Below are 26,831 nucleotides of genomic sequence, written 5' to 3' on the forward strand. Positions count from 1 at the left end.
CTTCTAACCCTGATTTCTGTGTCAACACAACATAAATGGTGTAACCCTGAAAGTGTCAGTTACTCAGTCATGTCGGACTCCGCGACCGCGTGGACCGTAGCCCACTAGGCTCCTCTGTCCATGGCCAGGAGAAAAATTCACTGGGATCCCTGGTAAAGGGCTGCAGGATCAGCGCCCTCGTGTGGCACTGTGTGGTAATTCCATTTAAGCGGTAAAGAACACTGTTGCCTTTAACCATTTATTTATACAGCTTTACAACGCTAACAATAACTAAAATGCTGAGTGCTTATTATGGCCAGGCACTGTGCTGGGTGCTTCCCAAACGTTATTTTGTCTAACCCGTAACAATCCTACAAAGAAGGTATTATTATCTCCATTTTACAGGTGCGGAGACTGAAACACAGAGAGATGAAGAGATTTGTTCAAAGACACCAAACACGTAGACCAATGACTGAGGCCAGACTCAAACTCGGGTCTCTGGAAGCTCAAGGCCACACACTGGTTTTTAATTACAGTTTTTTTGGAGACTTCTTCATTTGGCTTCAAGGATCCCACAGGAGACCCTGAGGGTAAAAGTCACTGGAGAACCTGGGGTGAAGGCGAACCTGCGCATGGCAAATAGTGGAAGTGGCCCACCTAATTGCGCGTCTCTTAGTTTCTTAGTGCAGCTAACCTCAGACAGCACTTCCTCCATGCCAGGCGCTGCGGTAAGCGATTTACACATGTGCACTCATTCAGCGCCCCCACAACCTGTAGGGTACTTGCTGTCATTAGCCACAGTACAAAGAGGAGGAGACTGACACTCAGAGATGAAGCAGCTTGCCTGAGGCCACACAGTTGGTGAGTGCAGAGCTAATATTTACTGTTTTTAAAAAATGTGTGTATTTGGCCACACTAGGTCTCAGTTGGGGCACATGTTAGTTGTGGGATATGGGATCCAGTTCCCCGATCAGGGGTTGAACCCAGGCCCCCTGCATTGGGAGCACGGAGTCTTAGCCACTGGACCACCAGGGAGGTCCCAGAGAGCTAAGATTTGAATCCAAGCAGTCTGGCTGCAGAGCCCCCACTCCCAGCCTCTTTGTTGCTGTTCAGTCACTCAGTCGTGTCTGACTCTTTGTGACCCCATGGATCGCAGTATGCCAGGCTTCTATGTCTTTCACCATCTCCCAGAGACGCTCCAAAATATTTAGAACATAAAAAGGGAGACAGGCTAAGTTTTTTTTTGTTGGGGGTGTGGAGTGGGTAATTGAAACTTTCAAAAGCCTACAAGCATCTGGACAAAACTGGAAAAAGCCTACAAGTACAATAGTCATCCAAATTTACATGAACTAGGGGGAAAAAATCTGCCTGGAGTGAAATAAATCAAAGGCTCTGGCATTTGTTGAGCACCAGTGCCTGGCATGTACTGTTACATAAATGCTTGTTCATTAAATAACAAATGAAAATCAGGCTGGTTGGGGAGAATGTGAAACAACAGCCCTGCGAGTGCGCTCCACAGAGCCTAAAGGCCTTTTTTGGGTTCTGTTGTCTGTTAATGTGGGTCATCATGGGTCTTTCTAGGGCATCTCAAGCCTTACGTTCAGGGCCAGGAGGCATCTGATGACTCACTCACCTTGCTTTGCAGGACGAGGATCTGTTGAGCCCGACCCCTCCAGGTCCCAGGCGAGGCTAGGAGCTGCTGGATGTTCACATCTTCCCCAACCTCACTAGTCAAAACCTGAAAAAGGTGGGGCCTTCAGTATGACTCAAAGCACAGTATGTGCAGAAACAGTGCTGGGTGCCTGGCATTCCCAGAAGACCCGGCCTCCACCTGCACAACCACCCCCCTCTCCCGCCTCCCCACCTCAAAGGCCAGTTGACCACGCTCTACGAGCAGCTCTCCCTGGGAAAGCAGTAAACCCACCTTCCCGAGCACTTGTGGTGATGCTCAGAGCAGACAAGGAATTGGTGACAGTGCCCATGTGGGGCCGCCTGCTCTTGACACATTCTGGGATGAGTGAATCACAAAGTTGACCGAGACCTGCTTCCTAAATTTGTTCACCTGTCACCCTGAACTAAGATTGTTCTGGAGGTTACAGGGACGACCTCACCACAGGGCCTCGCCCTCTGTGCAAGGCCACAGACAAGGGGCCATGTCTGAGTGCAGCAAGGCAGGGGGCCTACCAAATGTTATTTGGGGATGTTTGCTTCCAGAAGGGCCCAGATTTGTGGCTGTTACAGGGAGATGTTCAGGCTCAACCTCGAGGCTTTGAGGTAGAAACAGTACACCCCAGCTTGTGCCCTGGGCCCCTCTGTAGCCTGTCACGGAAACTGATATAGCGTACCAAGTCTCTGTTGCTTGTTTCCACAATAGAACTCTGTTTTGGAAATCTTGGCTGGTCTGAGTGGTTCCAGCAGGGAAGACAAATGCCAGAGAATTCACTATGTAAATAAAAATAAATAATGAACCAGCTGGGCCTGCCTCCCAAGTCTGAGCATTTTCCTTTGAAAGGGGCCTTTAATCCACAAACAACCTTTCCATTTTCTAATATTAGAGACAGCAGAGGACAGGAGGTGGGTCTTGGTAGGCTTCCAAGTTCAAGGTGGCTTATTAAGAAGACACCCAGGGTCTGTTGGGGTACACATAGCACCGGGAAGGTTTAAGGGACTTTCCAGGGTGGACAGCATTGTCTCCCGTCCAGGATTGGGTGGGCACCACAAGGGCCTCTGTGCAGGGACCTGCAGGCAGCCAGCAATCCCCCTTACCAGATGGGTCTGTTTAGAGAGCTGGTGGAAGGAAGTTACTGGATCTGGAGCCTGACCCAGAACAAACAGCCTGATGCTCACGGGACCAAGCTCCTGAATGGAAGCCATTGTCCAGCCGTGCCCTTCCCAGCCCTAGTCCCAGCCGTACAAGAGGACCTGAATTCTGACCCGGAAGTACCTTCTGGGCCATCCGGAGCTCCTGCTTCACAGCCTGGATCTGGTTGCGGAGTTCACTCATCTTCAAGTTTGTGGCCGCCAGCCTGTCCTGCAAGGCTTTCACCTCTGGGTTCTCCGGCTGGTTGGGAAAGACAGGAGGGAGAGAGGTCACTGGAAGCCTAAATAGTAATAATACTCACAGTCCCCGTTTCTGCAGGTGTGTGCAAGTACCACACTAAGGCTCAACAAGAGGAACCCATCTCATCCTCATACCCGCTGTGAGGTAGGTCCTGTCGTCAGCCCGTTGTGGATGCACAGCAGAGGCTGGTGGAAGGTGAGCCCCTTGGCTTGAGGGACCTGGTAAAGGGGAGCAGGTATGTGGATCCTGGAAGCCTAACTCTGGGGGCTGAGCCCTGTGCTCAAGTGTGGCCCACACACATGTGGACACCTGTGGTTGACCACAGACCAGGAGCATCTGGAGGAGACTGTCCCCCACCTCCCCAGACACTCACAGACTGTGGGCTCTCTGCTGTGTGCAGAGACTGGCATCACAGCAAATCCGCCCTCACTCAGGATGAAGAGGGAATGGGTTTATTTATAGAAGCCTGCCCTAGCTTGGCAGGAGGGCCACAACCATTCTAACTCAGGGCCTCCCTCTCCTAGAATCGTCAAACTGGGCCTTGGGCTCCCTTTCCTGGCAGTACGCTCACTAAATAGAAATAAGGACCCAGGGCTTCCCTGGTGGCTCACTGGTAAAGAATTTGCCTGCCAATGCAGGGGACACGGGTTCGAGCCTTTATCTGGGAAGATGCCACATGCAGCGGAGCAACTGCGCCCATATGCCACAGGTACTGAGCCTGTGCTCTAGAGCCCAAGAGCTGCAACTCCTGAGCCCACATGCTGCAACTGCTGAAGCCAGTGCACCCTAGTGCTCTGCAACAAGAAAAGCCACCCAATGAGGAGCATGCACACCTCAGCTAGAGAAAAGCCCTTGCAGCAGTCAAGACTCAGCACAGCCAAAAACAAATAAATAAATGAATAACATTATTTTTCAAAAAAAGAAATAAGGACCCAGTTTAATCCCCTAGTGCTCCATTTCTGTGGTATAAAGAATTGCAGGAACCATGAAAACTCTGCCTCTTGGAGTTCTTAGCAGTGTCTTTTTTTTTTTTTTTTAATAATATTTCATATAAACTATTTGGATGAAATTTTTCTCAAAATGGGAAGCTAATGCCCTCCCCATTTCTGACTTCAATAGAAGTTCCTGAGGCTCACAGAACTTTGGCATTAAAGGGACTCCAGGGTCAGCCCATTCAAACTTTTTCCATAGGTGATGAAAATAAGTTCCTGAGAAGGGAAATACATGCCCTCTCAGGCACACAGCTGGCTGAGGTGACCGCAGTAGGATTAGAAGCCTGGTCCTTCCCTTGTACCAACTGATTCTCCCAATTTAAGCTGGTGCTGATGCCTTGGCCTAGTGGCAACAGGTACACTGGTTGGTGGGCTGAGGGTCCCACTAGGCAGTGACACTGAGACCATCTGCTCTTGTCCCAAGACATCAGGTGGATTAAACTTCTGGGAAACAGGGTGGATACCGCAGCGGCTTTCTGAATTTTTCTTAGTAGGCACAGATTAAAACCTCCAGGGAATGTTGGTGAAAGACAGACCCCAGGAGGCTGGGTTGGGGGGAGCTCCATGGACCCCAGAGGTTCTGGACAGCCCCTGTGAAAACCACTGATCAGAGCAACTAGACCTGCAGACACAGCCAGGAAAGCCTGGACTCATGGGGTCGCCTCACCTAGGAAATACCTGCGTCCTCACAGCGCCACCGTGAGGCTGAATAGAGTAACCAGTGTGAGCAGAATCTGCAACCTGAGAACTTAGGCAAAACACAAGGGCATCTTTTTAAAATTTTTTTAATCTAATTTTCTGTCTGTCCCTCCCCCGTCTGGTTGTCTGCCATCTCTTCCCACTGCTGCTGGGGGCCACTCTGCCCCCTGCTAAGGTGCTGCTTTGAATCTGCCCTGGGTTAGGAAGCAGCAGCCCCTGCCTGACAACCCCACTCCTGCCCTATCCCCCAGGCTCTGGTGGGTGGCGGTACAGGAGCTGAGAGACACTTGAGAGCATGAGGGCACAGAAAGGGCACTCAGATTGCATCTCGGTCTGGAGCCCGGGCAACCACGCACCTCTCCAAGCCTCATTTCCTCATCTGTGAAATGGGAGCATCTTATACCAGCCCCTGGGGTACCTGTGAGTGTTGATGGGATAATGCATGTAAAGGGTGCCCCCTGGGGCAGATTCTGACAGACAGTGATGCCCAGGGGGCATAACTTGGCTTGGATCGGCAAAGCTGGCAAAGGTGGCTGAGGGTCAGATGGTGTTTTGGTGAGGGCATCACCCCATCTACTCTGCCAGGCTCCACACCTCACCCCCAACCCAGGAAGCTGTGCCAACCCTGCCTCCTTGGCATTTCAGAGCTGTTTCTGCTCAGAGTGAGACACCACCGGCTTTCTGGGGGTCTTGGCTTTTTCCCCTGAGGGAATGCCTGAAACAGTGTCCAGGGGGAGCAGACAGTGCCAAGGCCACACTCAACAACAGCTTCATGAGGCCCCATGCAGAGAGGGTGTTCAGCTCCATTCTGGAATGCATTTGGAGCTCTGGGCTGGGACGGGGGTGAGCCTGCAGGCTATGGAGCCTGGCCCAGGCCTGCGTTGGCCTGAACAGTCTAATGAGAGGGACATAGCTATTCTCGCTCTCATCAGAAGGGGCCCGGGAAGGCTCGTGTCCTGAGGAGTGGAGACTGCAGCCCACCACCCATGCTTCCATCAGAAACCTCCCAGGCTCCCTGCTGCCAGAGAACAAAGTTGGAACTCCTCCTCCAGCTACTGTCAAGGCCTCCTTCCTCAGGTGACTCCACCCCAGCTTTGTTTGGATTATGTTCCCCTTTTCCTCCTCATGGGCCCCGCACTGCAGCCAAATGTTGTCTAACTGATGCCCAACTAACACAAACAGAATAGGAACAGTGCTGCTTTCCTCCTCTGAGCTTGCACTGCTTCTGCTGGAAGGGCTACCCCTACCTTCCTTCTCCAGCAAGGCCACCTCAGGAAGCCCTTGCCCATCCCACCTCCTGGCTGCCTCGGGTGGAGTACGTTCCCTCTGTGAACTCCAAGCCGAGGGGCTCTCCCTGAGGGCCCCGTCCCCTCTCCATCCTTCAGTATGCCTACTCATCTCCCCTGTTGAACCCCCTTGCGGACAGTGGGCAGACAGGGACAGTCCCAACCCAGGGACTGAACCCGCATCTCCTCTGTCTCCTACATTGGCAGGCAGATTCTTTAACACTGAACCACCTGAGAAGCCTGTCTTGAGACTCTGAGCTATTTATTGTCTGGCTTGGGTTTGGTGCCCCTCACCAGTAGCCCACTGGGTCAGACTGCCTTCCTTTCATGGAGTTGTAATTCCCATGTCCTAGGTTTCATGGAGGCTCATTGGCTTAGTAAAAATGGAATCTTGGAAACAACTCCCATTCCCAGTAATCACTTTTACTCTGTAGATTTGGAGTTCCACCAAGGGAAGACTTCCCACAATATGGACTGCCTCCCTCCAAAACCAGAGTTCCATTGAGGAAGAGTGAACTCCCTGTCCCTGGGGTAAGGTAGAGGTTGGATGTCTCCCCAGTGAGGAGGCTGTAGCGGAGATCCTTCGTGGCTGGGCCGAGAGCGGGAGGCCAGCTGGACCAGGCCTTCCCTCCTGATCCTGAAATTCTAGGATTCCAGGGTCCTCAGGCCCCTCCTGACCTCCCTCTCTGGGAACTAAATCAATTAGACCCTCACTAGCCTTCACTGGGGCATTCCTGGCCTCAGACGGTAGACTTGGTCACTGTGCCCTGATGGCTACTCTGACGATGCTGCTGCAGTGGTGGCACCGGCTCAGCAGTGGGGTGGAGGTGGACCCCGGAGAGAGACACCTGCGCCCCCATGGAAGAGGGGAGGCCCAGGCCCATGGCTGCCTCACACACTCCCCAGCACAGAAGAGAATTCATACCAAGACTCTGTCTCCCATCTGGGTCCTCGGTGGCTTGGCTCCTGCGTCAGTGGGTCCTTTGGCTGGCAGCCTGGCCTGGGCTATCTGCAGCTGAAAAAGCAAACTTGGCACTTAATATTTGATTCTGCTCAGTGGTTGTGGCACCTTGAGTGAAGTGCTCTCGTGCTGCCATTGGATGCACGGTCACCGATTTCATTAGCCTGTCTCTTCAGTTCACTTTAAGGCCCATTAATGGAAGAACTGTCCTTTACAAGCTGCTCTGCGATGGGAAAGGGTTTAATTGATTATTTGCCCCATTCTTTAGTCACAGAGTGGAGCAGCCCTAGGATTCATGAACAGCTTAATAAATAATGATTCTGCAGCCATGGTCTGCACCTAACAACAGCCTGGGAGACAGAGAGAAAAGGAATTACGGACTTCACCTTACACCCAAGGAAACAAGGTCAGAGACGCTAAGAAACCTGCCTGACAGGTTTGTGGCCTGGTGGCCAAGACCGCTGCTATATACAGGATTAATCATACAGGGTCAACCGACCCTTCAAGGGCTTCCCAGTTGTCCTTCACACCAAGACCACCCCTGTCTGACACGCCTGGGCACGACCCACCCTCCCACCTTTGACCTCACCTTGCTCCACGCTTGGCCACATTGGCCCTCTTTCAGGCCTTTATCCATATTTAGGTCCTTTGCACCTGCTGGGTCCTCTGTCTGGAGGCCCCTGCCTCAACCCTCCGAGTCTGGCCCCTTCTCATCCTCCAGGGACTCACTGTGCATGCTACCTCCTTGAAGGGGCCCTCGATGCTGGTCTGACTCCAGGAGGAAAAGAATCAGGCCTATTTTGCTCCTCACAGTCTCCCCGGGCCTGGCCCAGAGCCTGAGATGGTTCTCAAAAAAAAAAAATTATTATAGAATAAAGGAGCTCTAATGCAATGCCAAGTATAATGACTGAGGAGGGTTTTGGAGAACAACAGAACTGGATTTGAAGTCTGGCACCACCACATGCTGTGTGACTTGAGAAAGCCTCTTAACCTCTGCCAGCCTCAGCTCCTCCAGCCACGTAAGGAGAAGCTATGCACGTAGGTTCATTCCGGCTCCTGAGGGACCATGAGCCGCTGGGGCTGTGCCCTCGCTCAGCTGGAGGCGTTTATGATTAGCTGTGAGTGGGTAGGGGCAGCAGAGAGGGAAGGTGGACAAACATGGGATGAACTGATGGAATGCTCCTGGTTCTAGCTTCAAGATAGCCAGAATCCCTGATAATTTACTCAACAACATCTTTCTGGTGCTAACTATCTGCTAGGCACTGTTCTAAGCATTTTACAACATTAAGATATTTAATCCTCAGAAAACCTTGAGGTGAGCGCCATTATCACTGCCATGTGACAGGTGGAGGAAACAGAGGCACAGAGAGACTATAACTGGCTCAAAGTCACAATGCAAGTCGGTGGCGGAGCTGACATTCACAGCTGGGTGGTCAGGCTCCAGGCTCGCATCCTCTCCAATGTGCTGGGTTACCTCTCCAGGCCTGTTTCCTCCTTGCTTCCCAACACTCCCCTCTCAGGATATGACAGATAGGGACTCAGGGTAAACACTGGCCCAAAGTCCTTTCGAAGGACCCAAAGCATCTCAAGTGCGTTCCCTCTCTGGAGGAGTGGCGCGGGGTGTCAGGAGCCCCCGGGGCAGGGGCACCTGAGATTCCTCACCTCCTGCTCCAGCTCCTGGATGCGGTTGCTGAGCTGCCGCACTCTGGTCTTCGCGCCCTCGGACTCTGCCATCAGCACCCGATTCTTTTTGGACAGCTCGACGATTTTGGTGGCAATCACATCCCCAGCCACACCAGCCGTCCCTGAGATGAAGGGAAACGGTGAGGTCCATTAAAAACACGGGCCCACCTGTTGAACAAGCTTGCTGCTGCTGACCTGGGCCAGGCAGGGACTGGGGAAACAAGGAGTAGCTGCCCTCGGCCACCTCATGTCTGTTGAAGAGGAGGAGGACACGTGAGGAGAAAGAACCTGGGGAAGGAGGCAAAACCTAGAAGTACAGATGGTCCGGTGGTGAGTTTTCTCGTTATGTTTCCCTCCCGGGACTCAAAAGCATTACAAATCCTGGAACTAGACATCAGAAAGCGGTCTAAGCGACCTGCCCTTTCTAGTCCGAAGGGCGGGCAGTGGACTCAGAGCGAATGGGGGAAATCCTCTTCTTTTGCTTATTTTTTCCCAACTCTGTCTCCAAACAAGCCCCACTCTTTTAAAAAAATTTTTTTTTAATTTATTTAATTTTGACTCTGCTGGGTCTTCATTATTACAGCAAGCAGGGGCTACTCTCTAGTTGTGGTTCACAGGCTTCTCAATGTGATGGCTTCTCTTGGTGCAGAGTGTGGGCTCGAGGGTACACGGGCTTCAGTAGTTGCAACCCCTGTGCTGAGCAGTTGTGCCTCTTGGGCTCTAGAGCACAGGCTCAATAGTTGTGCATGGGCTTAGTTGCTCCGAGGCATGTGGGATCTTCCTGGATCAGGGATTGAACTGGTGTCTCCCGCATTGGCAGGTGGAATCTTTACCACTGAACCACCAGGGAAGCCCAAGCCCCACTCTTGAAGCTGCAACCCCATGATAATAGGGGCAGCAATAAATGGGCAAGCACAGAAATGCTTAAATATCTAGGTAAATAGAATATTTTATATCGTTAAGTTCTTTAAAATATGTATGAATATAATTCAGTTCAGTCACTCAGTCTGACTCTTTGCAACCTCATGGACTGCAGCACGCCAGGCCTCCCTTCCATCACCAACTCCTGCAGTTTACTCAAACTCAGGTCCATTGAGTCGGTGATGCCACCCAACCATCTCATCCTCTGTCGTTGCCTTCTCCTCTTGCCTTCAATCTTTCCCAGCACCAGGGTCTTTTCCAGCGAGTCAACTCTTCGCATCAGGTGGCCAAAGTATTGGAGTTCAACTTCAGCATCAGTCCTTCCAATGAATATTCAGGACTGATTTCCTTTAGGATGGACAGGTTGGATCTCCTTGCAGTCCAAGGGACTCTCAAGAGTCTTCTCCAACACCACAGTTCAAAAGCATCAATTCTTTGGCACTCAGCTTTCTTTATAGTCCAACTCTCAATCCATACATGACTACTGGAAAAACCATAGCTTTGACTAGACAGATCTTTGTTGGCAAAGTAACATCTTTGCTTTTTAATATGCTGTCTAGGTTAGTCATAACTTTTCTTCCAAAGACCAAGCGTCTTTTAATTTCATGGCTGCAGTCACCATCTGGAGTGAAAAATAAAGTCTGTCACTGTTTCCACTGTTTCCCCATCTATTTGCCATGAAGTGATGGGACCAGATGCCATGATCTTAGTTTTCTGAGTGTTGAGTTTTAAGCCAACTTTTTCACTCTCTTTCACCTTCATCAAGAGGGCTTTAGTTCTTCTTTGCTTCCTGCCATAAGGGTGGTGTCATCTGCATATCTGAGGTTATTGATATTTCTTCCAGCAATCTTGATTCCAGCTTGTGCTTCCTCCAGCCCAGTGTTTCTCATGATGTACTCTGCATATAAGTTAAATAAGCAGGGTGACAATATACAGCCTTGACATACTCCTTTCCCTATTTGGAACCAGTCTGTTGTTCCATGTCCAGTTCTAACTATTGCTTCCTGACCTACATACAGGTTTCTTAAGAGGCAGGTCAGGTGGTCTGGTATTCCCATCTCTTTAAGAATTTTCCACAGTTTATTGTGATCCACACAGTCAAAGGCTTTGGCATAGTCAATAAAGCAGAAGTAGATGTTTTTCTGGAACTCTCTTGCTTTTTTGATGATTCAGTGGATGTTGGCAATTTGATCTCTAGTTCCTCTGTCTTTTCTAAATCCAACATCTGGAAGTTCACGGTTCACGTATAATGGTTGAAAGCAAATACGATAGCATTCTCTGATGAGATTTTCAACATATACAGATACAGTACTTAAGAGTTGTACTGTAAGGGGGAGGATAAAGGGATCCATATGGTGGTAAAGTTTCTTCATCCCACTTAAGTGGTAAAATAATACTTCTAAGTAGACCATGAAAAGTTATGTGTGTTGTAAGCACTAACGCAATCATTAAAGAATTGTACAAAGAAATGGAAAAACTAAAGCAAACACGAAAAATCCAGCCAAAGGAAAACCAGTTTATCAGCTGTCAGCAGCCTGGTTTAAAAACATGAACTGAGCCTGTCAGACTTTCCTCTTCAAAACGTGAAGGCATCTCCTCTCCCCCTGGAGCCTCTCAGCCTTGAGAGACAGCCTTGCAAAAGCGGCCCCTTTGCATCTGAAACCCAAGCCAGGTTAGGTGTTGCCTTCTCTTCCATATAGCTTTATTTTAGACAGAAAAGGCCAAAGAATGGAGGGAGGCATAAGAGTTTTTAATTCAGCACTGGCTCCCTGGGTACACCTACTCTTAAGGGCATTTACTAGCAAAGGCAGAGGGGGGTGCTCCTGCAGATGCCAGGTGAGGCGTATTGCCCTCTGTGATTGGTGACACCAACTTTGTACTTAGTCAGCCAACTGGGAATTGCTCAATGCGTGGAGCAGAGGACAGCCAGGGCCAAGGTCTCCACCACATCTCTAAGAACAAGGTCTAGCTTAGAACCACAGAGTCAGTGGTCAATGTCCAGTCCATACCCACAGGGCTAACATACCCAAGGTCCCTAACAGGTCCATGGGGTCAAGGTCTCAAGCAGCAGAGCCAAGGTCCAAATCAGACCTGAAGAGACAAGGTCCACTCTAGATGCTGCTGGATTCTAGGAAATTCCCTGGGAACAGCCAAATTCCCTGTCTTATCTACCCTTCTGGCCCAGTAACAGCAAGAGGTATAGAGTAAATACCTACTTCTACTGGGGCTTTTTTCATGTCCATGTTTGAGCCAGAGTATCAAGATAGAATGGATGCCATCAGCCCACCGAACATGCAGCAAATGCCAAGGGGAACTGTCATGAGTCCCAGCAGATTCACCCACACTGCCTGGAATGCCTGCCTTCTGCCTCTGCTGTTCTCGTGCTCCCGGTTCCTGGCATACTGGCCCACCCTGCCTGCTCCATTCCTCTCCCCTTCCCTCATTTCTGGAACTCATCTGGACAAGCTTGATTACAGCTGATCCTTGCACTCTCTCTTCACATCTGCCCTCTGGAACTTGCTGTTTGTCTCCCCCGTAGGCTCCATGGCAGCTGGGCCAGCTGACCTGGACTTCAGGGTAGGAGCTGTCATAATAGCTGTGCAGTTACCTGTAAAGGCAAATCTGTCTTCTTCTATTTTCTTTTTGAGATGTTTGATTTCAAAGTCCCTCTCCTTCAGCAACTTATATAATCGCCCGTTCTCATCCACTGTTTCCCTGAGTTGACCCCGAAGCTGTTCGATCTCATCTTCAAGCACTCTGCAAGGGAAAGGCAGAATCACAGGGGGCTCAGGCCTCCGTGGCCCAGGTTTCTTGTCCCTGGCTGGGTACTGGGTGGTGACTAGAACTGGTCTGTATAAAACAGGAATGAGAAATTAAGGGGGACCTCAGTGAGCAGATTTTTAGCATGCTGTTCTCAAAACAATGATCAAGGACTCATGCACGTAAGTGAAAGGAGCAACAAGCTTCGAATGCTGTGGTTTACTGGGGGTTCACCAGAGCCACCTAAAACCCTGCCTAGAGAATTCATCCTCCTTTCTAGCATCTGTGGAACATGCATAAAAATGTATTGTAGGCCTCAAAGGCAATCTTCAGTTCAGTTCAGTCGCTCAGTCGTGTCCAACTCTTTGTGCCCCCGTGAACCACAGCACACCAGGCCTCCCTGTCTATCACCAACTCCTGGAATCCACCCAAACCCATGTCTATCGAGCCGGTGATGCCATCCAACCATCTCATCCTCTGTCGTCCCCTTCTCCTCCTGCCCTCAATCTTTCCCAACATCGGGGTCTTTTCCAACGAGTCAGCTCTTCGTAACAGGTGGCCAAAGTATTGGAGTTTCAGCTTCAACATCAGTCCTTCCAATGAACACCCAGGACTGATCTCCTTTAGGATGGACTGGTTGGATCTCCTTGCAGTCCAAGGGACTCTCAAGAGTCTTCTCCAACACCACAGTTCAAAAGCATCAATTCTTTGGTGCTCAGCTTTCTTTATAGTCGAGCTCTCACATCTGTACATGACCACTGGAAAAACCATAGCTTTGACTAGACAGAAATTCATTGGCAAAGTAATGTCTCTGCTTTTTAATATGCTGTCTAGGTTGGTCATAACTTTCTTTCAAAGGAGTAAGCATATTTTAATTTCATGGCTGCAGTCACCATCTGCAGTGATTTTGGAGCCCAGAAAAATAAAGTCAGCCACTGTTTCCACTGTTTCCCCATCTATTTGCCATGAAGTGATGGGACCAGATGCCATGATCTTAGTTTCCTGAATGTTGAGCTTTAAGCCAACTTTTTCACTCTCCTCTTTCACTTGCATCAAGAGGCTCTTTAGTTCTTCACTTTCTGCCATAAGGGTGGTGTCATCCGCATATCTGAGGTTATTGATATTTCTCCCAGCAATCTTGATTCCAGCTTGTACTTCCTCCAGCCCAGCGTTTCTCATGATGTACTCTGCATATAAGTTAAATAAGCAGGGTGACAATATACAGCCTTGACGTACTCCTTTTCCTATTTGGAACCAGTCTGTTGTTCCATGTCCAATTCTAACTGTTGCTTCCTGATGTGCATACAGGTTTCTCAAGAGGCAGGACCGGTGGTCTGGTATGCCCATCTCTTTAAGAATTTTCCACAGTTTATTGTGATCCGCACAGTCAAAGTCTTTGGCATAGTCAGTAAAGCAGAAATCTTAGCAAACTCCAAATAATGAGCATCATGCAGACTATTTTCTTTAATATTAATTGTCTAAAATTAGAAATCAATACTAAAAAAGGGCAAAAATTCAGAAAAGAACTCCAGAGTTGTCATATGCTTGGAACTAAACATACACACACACACACATTGCTAAATTATTTATGGGTTAAGAAGAAATCATAATGTGTATTATGAAGCATTTAGAATGAATTGACTGTAGAAGCAATATATCTGAAAACTTGTGAACATCAGCGAAAGTGATACTTACAAGGAAATTTATAGTCTTAATTTTTAAAAGATTTTTTGATGCGAACCATTTTTTAAAGTCTTTATTGAATTTGTTACAATATTGGTGCTTTTTTTTATAATTTAAAATTATTTATTTTAAAATTTTTGGCTGCGCTGGGTCTTGGTTGCTGCGTGCAGGCTTTCTTCTAGTGGTGGTGCATGGGCTTAGTTGCCCCACAGTATGTGGGATCTTCCTGGACCAGGGATTGTATCAGTGTCCCCTGCATTGCAAGCTGATTCTTAACCAATGGATCACAAGGGAAGCCCTGCTTCTCTTTTTTGTTTTGTTTTTTTGGCCCCGAGGCATGTGTGATCTTAGCTTTCCAACAGGAATCTGCAGCCCCTGCGCTGGAAGGCAAAGTTTCAACCAATGGACCACCAGGGAAGGCCCTCTAGTTTTACTTGCATATTGGATCATAGAAAAAGTAAGAGAATTCCAGAAAACATCTGCTTCATTGACTACGCTAAAGCCTTTGATTGTGTGGATTACAACAAACTGTGGAAAAATTCTTAAAGAGGTGGGAATACCAGACCACCTTACCTGCCTCCTGAGAAACCTTATGCAGGTCAAGAAGCAATAGTTAGAACCGGATATGGAACAATGGACTGGTTCAAAATTGGGAAAGGAGTACGTAGAGGCTTATTTAACTTCTATTCTTATTTAACTTCTATGCTTATATTCACTCTGCTTGTTTAACTTCTATGCAGAGTACATCATGTGAAATGCTGGACTGGATGAAGCCCAACCTGGAATCAAGATTGCCGGGAAAAATATCAATAACCTCAGATACGCAGATGACACCACCCTTATGGCACAAAGCAAAGAGGAACTAAAGAACCTCTTGATGACGGTGAAAGAGGAGAGTGAAAAAGCTGGCTTAAAACTGAACATTCAAGAAAGCCCAGAGATAAACCCACGCACCTATGGACACCTTATCTTCGACAAAGGAGGCAAGAATATACAATGGAGAAAAGACAATCTCTTTAACAAGTGGTGCTAGGAAAACTGGTCAACCACTTGTAAAAGAATGAAACTAGAACACTTCCTAACACCATACACAAAAATAAACTCAAAATGGATTAAAGATCTAAACGCAAGACCAGAAACTATAAAACTCCTAGAGGAAAACATAGGCAAAACACTCTCTGACATAAATCACAGCAGGATCCTCCATGACCCACCTCCCAGAATGTTGGAAATAAGGGCAAAAATAAGCAAATGGGACCTAATTAAAATTAAAAGCTTTTGCACAACAAAGGAAACTATAAGCAAGGTGAAAAGACAGCCTTCAGAATGGGAGAAAATAATAGCAAACGAAGCAACAGACAAACAATTAATCTCAAAAATATACAAGCAACTCCTGCAGCTGAATTCCAGAAAAATAAACGACCCAATCAAAAAATGGGCCAAAGAACTAAACAGACATTTCTCCAAAGAAGACATACAGATGGCTAACAAACACATGAAAAGATGCTCAACATCACTCATTATTAGAGAAATGCAAATCAAAACCACAATGAGGTACCATTTCACACCAGCCAGAATGGCTGCTATCCAAAAGTCTACAAGCAATAAATGCTGGAGAGGATGTGGAGAAAAGGGAACCCTCTTACACTGCTGGTGGGAATGCAAACTAGTACAGCCACTATGGAGAACAGTGTGGAGATTCCTTAAAAAACTGGGAATAGAACTGCCATATGACCCAGCAATCCCACTGCTGGGCATACACACTGAGGAAACCAGAATTGAAAGAGACGCGTGTACCCCAATGTTCATCACAGCACTGTTTACAATAGCCAGGACATGGAAGCAACCTAGATGTCCATCAGCAGACGAATGGATAAGGAAGCTGTGGTACATATACACAATGGAATATTACTCAGCCATTAAACAAAATACATTTGAATCGGTTCTGTTGAGATGGATGAAACTGGAGCCCATTATACAGAGTGAAGTAAGCCAGAAAGAAAAACACCAATACAGTATACTAACGCATATATATGGAATTTGAAAAATGGCGATGATAACCCTATATGCGAGACAGAATGAGAGACACAGATGCATAGAACAGTCTTATGGACTCTGAGGGAGAAGGTGAGGATGGGACGTTCTGGGAGAATAGCATTGAAACATGTATAGTATCATATGTGAAATAGAACACCATTCCATGTTCGATGCATGAGACAAATGCTCAGGGCTGGGGCAATGGGATGACCCAGAAGGAGGGGATGGGGAGGGAGGTGGGAGGGGGGTCCAGGAGGGGGAACGCATGTAAACCCATGGCTGATTCATGTCAATGTATGGCAAAAACTACTACAATATTGTAAAGTAATTAGCCCCCAACTAAAATAAATAAATTTATTTAAAAAGAAAACAAAACTGAACATTCAAAAAACAAAGATCATGGCATCTGGTCCCATCACTTCATGGCAAATAAATGGGGAAACTATGGAAACAGAGGCTTTATTTTGGGGGGCTCCAAAATCACTGTGGACAGTGACTGCAGCCATGAAATTAAAAGACGCTTGCTCCCTAGAAGAAAAGCTGTGACAAACCTTGACAGCATATTAAAAGCAGAGACATTACTTTGCCAACAAAGATCCGTCTAGTCAAAGCAATGGCTTTTCCAGTAGTCATGTATGGATGTGAGAGTTGGACTGTAAAGAAAGCTGAGCACCGAAGAACTGATGCTTTTGAACTGTGGTATTGGAGAAGACTCTTGAGATCAAGTCCCTTGGACTGCAAGGAGATCAAACCAGTCAATCCTAAAGGAAACCAACCCTGAGTATTCATTGGAAGGACTGAGGCTGAAGCTGAAGCTCCAATACTTTGGCCACCTGATGTGAAGAACTGACTCATTAGAAAAGACCCTAATGCTGGGAAAGATTGAAGGCAGGAGAAGAGGACCACAGAGGACAAGATGGTTGGATGGCATCACTGATTAAATGGACCTGAGTTTGTGCAAGCTCCAGGAGATGGTGAAGGACAGGGAAAGCTGGCATACTGCAGTCCATGGGGTCGCAAAGAGTTGGACACGACTGAGTGACTGAACAACAATTAGAAGACCAAAAAGGATTGTCTAAGCCTTAAGTTGAGGCGAGGGCTCTGGGTCTCAGGTTAACCCAATAGGAAATCAGAATAGGCGACTGGTGTTGCATGTTTTACGTTGTCTTGCAATGCTTTTTTTCAGAACTTTAAAACATGAGAAACATGTGATTGATGGGTCTGTGATCGTTTCTGTCATTAGGCGTGAAACCAGCTCCAGAGAGGCAGTTGCTCAGGAAGTAAATAAGTTAGAGAAATTGTGCATGTGTGTCTGCTCAGTTGCTTCAGTTGTGTCTGACTCTTTGCAACCTATGGACTGTAGCCCGCCAGGCCCCTCTGTCCATGGGATTCTCCAGGCAAGAATACTGGAGTGGGTTGCCATGCCCGCCTCCAGGTATCTTCCCGACCCAGGGGTTGAACCTGCATCTCTTACGTCTCCTACATTGGCAAGCTGGTTCTTTACCATTAGCGCCAATTGGGAAGCTCAAAGGTAACAGTAATTATTGTTGTTTTGTTTAGTTGCTGAGTCATGTCCAACTTTCTTGTGATCCCATGGATTGTAGCCCACCAGGCTCCTCTGTCCACAGGATTTCCCAGGCAAGATACTGGACTCGGTTACCATTTCCTTCTCCAGGGGGTCTTCCTGCCCCAGGAATCAAACCTGGATCTCTTGCATTGCAGGCAGATTCTTTACCACTGAGCCACCTGGGAAGCTCAACAGTAATTATTAGATAACGGCTATTATTAATAATATTGTTGGATACCAACAGCTCAAGTATCCACAAATTCCACTTTATCCGACTTGGGGAAAGATCATTTGGAAATCGGTCTGGGGTTAACTTAGATCTAATATTTAGGAGCCCTATGAATTTTCTCAATTATTGACATCTTAATTTTTTCTAATTAGCATTTTTTAGTAGAACATTGTGAAAACTGAGAAACCATGAAAAGTAGAATTTGTAGATGGAGAAAATAGATTCTAGGTGAAACCAGAAGCAAAGAGATAGCTCAACAACTGCTGTGATTTTTTTTTTTTTTAGGAAAATGGCTATCAAACTTTTATATCAATAGAGACTTCTGCTTCTAATAGCCTATATAAATCACTGCATCTGTATGACACTGTCAAATTTAGAGCAAACTGAGAAGATTTTGGACTCTTTTCAACCTTTTCACCAACTATATAAAAGCAAGAAATCCATCAAGTGCTTCTTTATGAGAGGTAGGTTTATGTGTCCTTATGTGTCAGGAAAGGGAAATTGGGGCAGAACAGTCTCAGATGAGGTTTGGAGCAGTGATCATCTGTGAGTCATCATAGCCAGCCAACTAGCTCCTCAAAAACCAAAACACATTTTTCATGAAAGAAAAAATCCAAGTGAATAAACTACACCTTGATGAGTTTCAAAATTTTCCATTTGACTTCACATGGCTTTTGAATTTCATGCCAAATTGTGTCTATAGGCCCACAGACCTTCTATCCGATGCAAGAGTCTTCAATAACTATCTCTGTGTCAAAACCTCTGAGTCTCAGTTGATAAACACACATCTGGCCAACTGGACTGTCAAACTGTCTGCAGTCATTCTCCCTCTCTTCCCTACCTCCCTGCAATGCCCCTGGGAGAGTCCAAGGCTGCATTTACCTCTGCTCAAAGCTGGTTTTCGAGTTCTGCTCCCCAGCTTGGAGGACGCTGAGGCCATCAGAGATCTCCAGGGGCTCTTTTTGGTCATCACCTCTGTTTTGGAGGCTCAGTTCTTTTTCCTTCCGTTTCTCCATCTGCTTCTGTAACCTTTTGTGCTGCATCTCTTGCATGGCTCTAAACTGGAGCCTCAAGGTGTCCTGTGAGCCTTCATCCTCTGCCATCTTGCCCTCGGAATAGGAAAAGAAGCCTAAGCTGAAGCAAACTCCACGAAGTGCTTCTTTCTCAAGAGTGCTCGACTCATAGTAAGCCCTGTCTACAACCCCCCAAGCTTGGAGTTTCCTGCTTAGCTTTGCAGGTGTCCATGTGGAAGCTTGGAAGACCCACCCTCACTTCAGATCCCCTGAAAGCCACAGCTGAACTGTACTGAGCGTCACCGCCCCACCCAACCCCCGACACACCCTTCCATCCCTGACTGTGCCATCAGGATACTGTCCCCATTACTCAGACTCAACAGTTGACTCCTTCCTATCCCTATAAGCAGTGGCTCTCAACTCTAGCTGAACATTAGAATCTCCTAGGAGCTCCTAAAATATAACAACGCTGTGGCACATCCCTGGACCAATTAAATATCAATTCCTAGGAATGGAATCATTACTGCTTTTTTAAAAAAATATTTATTTGGCTGTGCCAGGTCTTAGTTGCAGCATACAGGATCTTTAGTTGTGGCATATGGGATCTACTTCCCCGATTAGGGATCGAACCCAAGCCCACTCCATTGGGAGCACGGAGCCCTAACCACTGGACCACCAGAAATTCCCTAATTACTGCTTTTAATTGAGGTATACTTTTAAATTGAATTATAATTTACATGAGTAAAGTGCATAAGTTGTGAGTGTACAGCTCAATAAATCTTTACACAGGTATATACACCCCAGGGCTTCCCTTGTAACTCAGCTGGTAAAGAATCTGCCTGCAATGTGGGAGACCTGGGTTTGATCCCTGGGTTGGGATGATGCCCTGGAGAAGGAAAAGGCTACCCACTCCAGTATTCACACTCCTGGCTCCGGCCAGGCCTCCTGTCGGCTACTTGCTCCCTTGACTCCAGCCGGAACCATTCTGTAGTTTTCCCTGCACTTACAGTGTTCCCTCCGCTGCTCCCCATCTCTAGCTGCAGAAGCTCCCTCACCTTTTCAGACGCTTTAATGCGCTGTCTTGGCAACCGTCACCAGGGAAACCAGCCACGCCGCCGCGTGACGTCATCATGCGTCTACGGCGGCCAAGAGGGCGCCGAGGGTTCGGAAAGCGACGGAGGTGCAGACTACCCGGGTTGAGGAGGTAAGTCAGCACGGTGGGGTAATGGAAGGGGGCTTCTTGCGTCTTGAGACTTTAAAGTTGAGCTAGTGGTCTAAAGTCTAGCTAGTGAGCTAGAACGTATTTTAAAAGTTTTGTAGGCCAAACGTTCTACGCAGAGATGCGCATCCCGCAGTCCTGCTGGAAGAAATTAAAGTGAACGATCCCACCATGAAATTTAACGTAGCCTTTCAGAATGTCTTCGGAAAATATAGAACAGTGTCGGGGAAAGGTTATTTTGTGCCAGTGAGTGTAAAAGGCAGGGCACGAAAGAGCAATTGCTAAATAAATGTAGTTATGTTTTTAAAACTAGGAACAAAGGGACTTCCCTGGCAGTCCAGTGGTTAGGGCTCTGCGCGTCCACTTCAGGGGTCGCGAGTTCGATCCCTGGTCTGAAAATAAGATCCCGCATGGCGCGGCCAAAACAAAACAAAAACTAGGAACGGAACATGGGAGGAATGCAAAGAAGTATTAAAGTTAAAAATGGTTGTATTCGAGTGCTGGAATTGCAGTGGTGTGTTTTTATTTTTGCACTTTAGAGGATTTAAAATATAGAGCACATGGTTTATTTCCACAGTGGAAAACATTTGTGTGTGTGTTTGTTTGCTTCTTTAAGACACTTCCCAATTTAAGTCACTACTAGATGCAGGTCTTTAGAAAGTCTTCAGATATTTCATGGTTGTTTTTTTTTTCTTTTTTTCCTCATAAGGCGTTCACTCCACAGACATGCGTGAAGGTGGGGCACCGGACGACATTTTGCAGAACTCTAGTGCAGTATCCGGAGAAGGCAATGGCACCCCACTCCAGTACTCTTGCCTGGAGAGTCCCATGGACAGAGGAGCCTGGTAGGCTGCAGTCCATGGGGTCGCTAAGAGTTGGACACGACAGAGCGACTTCGCTTTCACTTTTCCCTTTCATGCACCGGAGAGGGAAATGGCAACCCGCTCCAGTGTTCTTGCCTGGAGAATCCCGGGGACGGCGGAGCCTGGTGGGCTGCCGTCTATGGGGTCGCACAGAGTCGGACACGACTGAAGCGACTTAGCAGCAGCAGCAGCAGTGCAGTATCACAGCCAGAATATTGATGTTGATCATTGTACTTGTATTCATTTGTGTGTGTGTTTACTTCTATACCGTTTTATCGTGCTTAGGCTTGCATATCCACTGTCATCTTGAAATATTGAACACTTAAATCACCGCAAGGATTCCTCTTTTGGGGCTTTTGTTACCACATCCACTTTCCTCCCTCCTCACTCCCAAAGGCCCTAATCTCTGTGACCACTAATCTGTTTTCTATTTCTAAAATTTTGTCATTTCAGAAATGTTATATAAATGGAATAATATAATGTGTAACCTTTGGGGACTGACTTCTTTTATTCAGAATAGATTTCAGGAGACTCATCCAGGTTGTTGTATGTATCAATTTGTTCCTTTTCATTGCCGAGTAGTTTTCTATGATATGCATGTACAAAATCTTGTTTAAACCATTTGCCCCTCAGAGGACATCTGGGCTCTTTCTAGTAGGGGGCAGTTACAAATAAAGGGGCTTCCATGGTGGCTCAGACGGTAAAGAATTTGCCTGCAATGCAGGAGACTCAGGTTCAATCCCTGGGTCAGAAAGATCCCCTCGAGAAGGGAATAGCTACCTACTCCAGTATTCTTGCCTGGAGAATTCCATGGAGAGAAGACCCTGGTGGGCTACAGTCCATAGGGTCACAGAGTTGGACAGGACTGAGCAACTAACAGACACATGAGGAGGATTACAAATAAAGCTGATATAAACATTCATACATAGATTTTTGTGGGAACTTACGCTTTCATTTTTCCAGGATAGATGCCCAAGAGTCCAGTTGTATGATAATAACATGTTGAGTTTTATAAGAAACCATTAATCTTTTCTGTAGAGTGCTTCTACCATTTTACATTTCCACCAGCAGTGTACGAGTGATCCACTTTCTCCACATCTTTTCCAGTACTTGATTTATCACTATTTTTTATTTTAGACATACTAATAGATGTGTAGTGACGTTGTGGTCATTGTGGTTCTACTGTGCATAGTGAGTAATGATATTGAACATTTTTTTCAGGTACTCATTTGCCATCTGTGTATCTTTGGTGCAGTTCATATCTTTTACCCAATTTCTAGCTGTTGATTTTTGAGAATTCTTTATATGTTCTAGATACTAATCATTTGTTGGCTTGTAGTTTGCAAATATTTTCTCCCATTCTGTAGCTAACTTTTTCTCTTTACATGAGTTTTCACAGAACAAAAATTTTGATTCGATCCAGTTTACCATTTTCTTTCTTTCAGTGTTGAGTATAAGAACTCCTTGCATAGCTCTGGATCCCAAAGATTTCCCCTTATGATTTTCTAAAAGCATTAGTCTTATGTTCATGATTTATTTTGATATAATTTTTATGTAAGATGTGAGGTTTAGGTTGAGATTCTTTGTTGTTTTTTTTAACCTGTGGATGTCCAGTTGCCTCAGCACTATTTGTTGAAAAGTATCCTTCCTCAACTGAATTGCTTTTGAGTCTTTGTCAAAAATCGGTTGTGTAAATTCAACAACAAAAAGCCACCCACTTTAAAAATAGGCAAAGGACTTGAGACATTCCTTTCAAGAAGATATACAGATGGCTAATAAGCACACGTAAAGATGTTCAGCATTACTATCCATTAAGGAAATGCAAATCAAAGCCACAGTGGTGTACCACTCCATACACATTAGAATGACTGTTACTTTTTTTAAAATGGAAAATTATGTATTGTTCAAGAGGTGGGAAAATTGAAACCCTTATGCATTGCTGGTGGGAGAGTAAAATGGTGCAGCCATTGTAGAAAAGTTTGAAAGTTCCTCAAAAATGTAAACATAGATTATGATCCAGGAACTCACTTCTGAGTATATGCCCAAAATATGAAAGCAGATGGATACTTGTACACCAGTGTCCACAGTAGCATTATTCACAATGCCCCAAAGATGTAAACAATCCAAATACCATCTCCAGATGAATGGATAAGCAAAGTGTGGTGATATCCATTAAATGGAATATTATTCACCCATAGAAATGAAGTACTGACACATGCTCCAACATGGGTGAACCTTGAAAAACATGCTAAGGGAAATAAGCCAGACATAAAAGGACAACTATTGTATGATTCCACTTATATTAGGTACCTAAAGTAGAGACAGGTAGTAGAATAGAGATTGTAGAAGGCAGGGGAAGAGAGAAATGGGGAGTTATTAAAGAGTATGAAGTTTCTGTTTGGAATGATATAAAGGTTATGGAGGCCGATGATGGTAATGGTTGCATAGTATTTTAAGTAAACTTAGTATCACTGAACTGTACACTTAAAAATGCTTAAAATAGTTAATTGTTATGTATATTTTGAGCTTCCCTTGTGGCTCAGCTGGTAAAGAATCCGCTTGCAATGCAGGAGACCTGGGTTCAATCCCTGGGTTGGGAAGATCCCCTGGAGAAGAGAACAGCTACCCACTCCAGTATTCCGCCCTAGAGAATTCCATGGATTGTATAGTCCATGGGGTTGCAAAGAGTCAGACACGACTGAGCAACTTTCACTTTCACTTTTCTTTCATGTATATTTTACAATATAGTTATTTTTTAATCAGTTGAACATGTTTGTGTAGATCTAGCTGATCCTTTTTCTAATACCTAAATTAGGTACTTCCCACAGTCCAACATAGCTCCAACTTTAAGCTGGAACCTTTATCTTTGCTAACGTGATAAGATAGATTTCCCTTCACTGAAATAATATTCTTTCTCCCACAAATAAGTAAATATGACATAACCAGTTAGTGACCTTACCCTTACTATGAGAAGCAAAGTTGAATAAAGTCTTTCAGAAGTAAGAATACCTAGGTTTTAACTCTTGGACATTAGTCAAGTCACAAACCTCAACTTTATTCTTAAAATAGCAATAGTAAGTTTGTTTTCATGATGATCAAATAGGTCACAAAAGTGATCTGTAAACTGAAATGCTCTTCAGCTGTCATGCATTATTACAGCCTTAGCTGTTCAGCCTCAAAATGAAAGTAAGCTTTGCTGCAGCTTAAAACCAAGGTTCCATTAGTCTCTCGCCATTTCAGAGTTCTCTTCTAAATGGACCTCGGCTTTGCAGGTCCAAAATCTAATTTGGTCATTAAACCAGGAGTGTCATTTGGGACCAGACTTATGTCATCCATGATATTAAGTGACTAGCCTGTAAACAAGAACAGTAAGACACTAGTTTACACTAGGGGATTGTGATCCATATCCAGAGCTCCTCCTTTCCCAGGATCAGACACTCACAAAGCCAAAAGAGTCATCAGAAAGATATTGTGGGCAGTTGAGAGCAAACAGAAGCAAACTGCATTGAAATATTTTTAACTTAGGGTTAGAGAGAGTGCTAAGTCATGTCCGACTCTTGCAATCCCATGAACTGTAGCCAGCCAGGCTCCTCTGTCCACGGGATTCTCCAGGCAAGAATACTGGAGAGGGTTGCCATTTCCTTCTCCAGGGGAACTTCCCGCCCCAGGAATTGAACCCAGGTCTCCCGCATTGCAGGCAGAGGCTTTACTGACTGAGCTACGCAGGAAGTTTTATTAAATATTCTGCTTCACAATCAGAAGCATGCTACAGATAAAAATTGTCCATTATCCCCAGGTTCAAGTTCCTTTCTTGCTGGAAGGTGCTGGATACACATCGCCAGTTTTCTTCTTCATCTCTTCATGGATTTGGGCTATTTTTGTTGGCCACCAGCCTCTCAGACTCCCCCTACCCTACCCCGCTGCCCCTCTGTACACTCTGTGTTTTAATTTAACACCATTCTGGCTGTAGTCAAGTCCTATTTTATCTGTGGAGCAGTTTTGTCTTAAGATGTGTTTGTATATATGGTGATCTCATTCATCATATGTTGACTTCATAAGAAAACTCGATGTTCTGCCAAGATTCATCAGTCCTTAGTTCCAGGGGACCCCTCTGATGGCTCTCCTCCAAGCATAATGTATTGGTAATATATTTTATATTTTCTTCCCAAATTTCTCAGTTTCACTCTTGGCTCACATCATGGTCTTTCAAAACAGTTGGATGAAAGTCACCTTTTCTCAGAGGTAATTGGTTTCTTCCATGTTGATAAGGTCCCCAATACCTTGTCTACTTACTAGTTTTTAATTTACTGCCTCCACAGTAAGACCATGTATATGTGGAAATCTCCTCAACTTTCTTTTTTAAAAATTGAAATATAGTTGATTTAAAATATTCTGTTAATTACTGCTGTACAGCAAAGTGATTTACTTATACATATTACATTTTTATATTCTTTTCTAATATGTTTTATCATAGGATATTGAATATAGTTCTCTGTGGTATACAGTAGGTTTTTGTTGTTTATCCATTCTCTGTATAAAAGTTAACATCTGCTAACCCCAACCTTCTACTCTATTCCTTCCCCAACCCCTTTTCCCTTGGCAACCATCAGTCAGCCCTGTCTGTCTGTGATTCTGTTCCTGTTTCATAGGTATGTTCATTTATGTCATATTTTAGAGTCCACATATAAGTGATATCATATGTATTTCTTTCTGACTTACTTCACTTAATGTGATCGTCTCTAGTTGTATCACTCAGCTTCCTTCTTATAAAGACCAAAACAAATATTGGCCGAGGATTTTATATATGAAAACACCTGAGAATAAAGCAGATCTATTGGGGAAAAGTATTGGTTTGGGACCTGATGGGAACTGTGTATGTATGTGCAGTGAGAGGGGGAAATGAAGGGAAGGGAAGAGCAGGTATTGTTTGGATCGGCGCTGCTTTATGTATATGCCTTCCGTTCCGTCATGCAGTCTCTCCACAGGACCGAGCTCTCAAGTTCTGGATTTGGGTCCCAGCTCTGTCATTTTTCAGTTGTTTGGACTTGAATAAATTGCAGCTTTCCACATTGAAAAAGTCAGGATGATACCTACACTTCAGTTTTTATGAGGGTCTAGTAGAGGGTATGGGCTTCCCTGGTGGTTCAGTGGTAAGGAATCGGCCTGTCAGTGCTGGAGACTTGGGAAGCGGCAACCCACTGCAGTATTCTTGCCTGGGAAATCCCATGGACAGGGGAGCCTGGCAGGCTGCGATCCATGGGGTCGCAAAAGAGTCAGACCTGACTTTGTGACTGAACAACAGCAAAGTGGAGAGTATAAATACATTCTATTTATTTATTTATCTTTGGCTGCGTTGGGTCTTCGTTGCTGTGTGCTGGTTTTCTTTAGTTGCCAAAGTGTTACCACAGTGGACCATGCATTGTGTTTTAAACTCAAATATAGCAAGATTTATAAAAAGGTAAAAGTTCACTGTGGCCTGGAAGAGTTCAGAGTAGTTTACCAGAAGTAGAATGGGGTTGGGTCTTAAAGGAGTACACTGAATTGACTGGGAGTGGGGAAGGGGAACATTCAGGAAAGGACTAGAGCCCGAGTAGAGGTGTCAGGGACAGTGGTGGGCACAGGGCTTTGGTATCAGTGGCTCTGCTGGAGCTAGGGGGCAGGACAGGAGGTGAAGGGCCTCAGTTTAGTGGTGGCAAACAAGGAGAAGAGAAGAACAAATCTGAGCAATGAAGGACTCGGCTTGTGAAAAATGGCAGGGAGGGCTTGGTGACTGGCTCAATAGTGATAAGTGAATGGGAGGAAGGAAAGACACTTCTAAGAGTTTGAGCCCAGGGTGTGATGGTGGGAGACGGAGATGACCAACAGGAGCGAGTGATCT

At 45.9% G+C, this 26,831-nt stretch overlaps 1 protein-coding gene and 1 long non-coding RNA gene across 12 annotated transcripts in view; one reads left to right on the forward strand and one right to left on the reverse strand.

Annotated features, from left to right (window-relative positions):
* The window catches only part of CCDC13 (coiled-coil domain containing 13), a 34,765-nt gene extending 14,794 nt beyond the window's left edge, over positions 1 to 19,971 (reverse strand). For 2 of the 11 annotated variants that reach the window (XR_014064708.1, XM_081527686.1), the window contains exons 1-7: positions 19,879 to 19,946; positions 18,741 to 18,967; positions 12,191 to 12,339; positions 8,641 to 8,783; positions 6,943 to 7,032; positions 2,924 to 3,040; positions 1,613 to 1,717 (exon numbers count right to left, since the gene is read on the reverse strand). Coding sequence is in view for 10 of the 11 variants with exons in the window: in XM_081527686.1 (XP_081383812.1) it covers positions 1,613 to 1,717; positions 2,924 to 3,040; positions 6,943 to 7,032; positions 8,641 to 8,783; positions 12,191 to 12,339; positions 18,741 to 18,967; positions 19,879 to 19,902 (855 nt within the window). In the remaining variant the exon portion in view is untranslated. Of the gene's footprint in view, positions 1 to 1,612; positions 1,718 to 2,923; positions 3,041 to 6,942; positions 7,033 to 8,640; positions 8,784 to 12,190; positions 12,340 to 18,740; positions 18,968 to 19,781 lie in introns of all 11 variants that reach the window. The other 9 variants (XM_081527688.1, XM_081527689.1, XM_081527687.1 and 6 more) reach the window with 9 other exon arrangements.
* LOC145520672 (uncharacterized) lies at positions 655 to 25,505 on the forward strand. The gene is made up of 11 exons (XR_014064713.1): positions 655 to 840; positions 1,625 to 1,726; positions 3,119 to 3,184; positions 5,664 to 5,808; positions 6,452 to 6,548; positions 7,247 to 7,384; positions 8,653 to 8,991; positions 18,144 to 18,322; positions 19,909 to 20,075; positions 20,800 to 20,935; positions 24,750 to 25,505. It is a non-coding gene; the product is annotated as an uncharacterized LOC145520672 (long non-coding RNA).
* The last annotated feature ends 1,326 nt before the right edge of the window (positions 25,506 to 26,831 follow it).

The sequence above is a fragment of the Giraffa tippelskirchi genome, chromosome 9 (assembly GCF_054371585.1).
Source record: "Giraffa tippelskirchi isolate mGirTip1 chromosome 9, T2T-mGirTip1v1.2.pri, whole genome shotgun sequence".
NCBI lineage: Eukaryota > Metazoa > Chordata > Mammalia > Artiodactyla > Giraffidae > Giraffa > Giraffa tippelskirchi.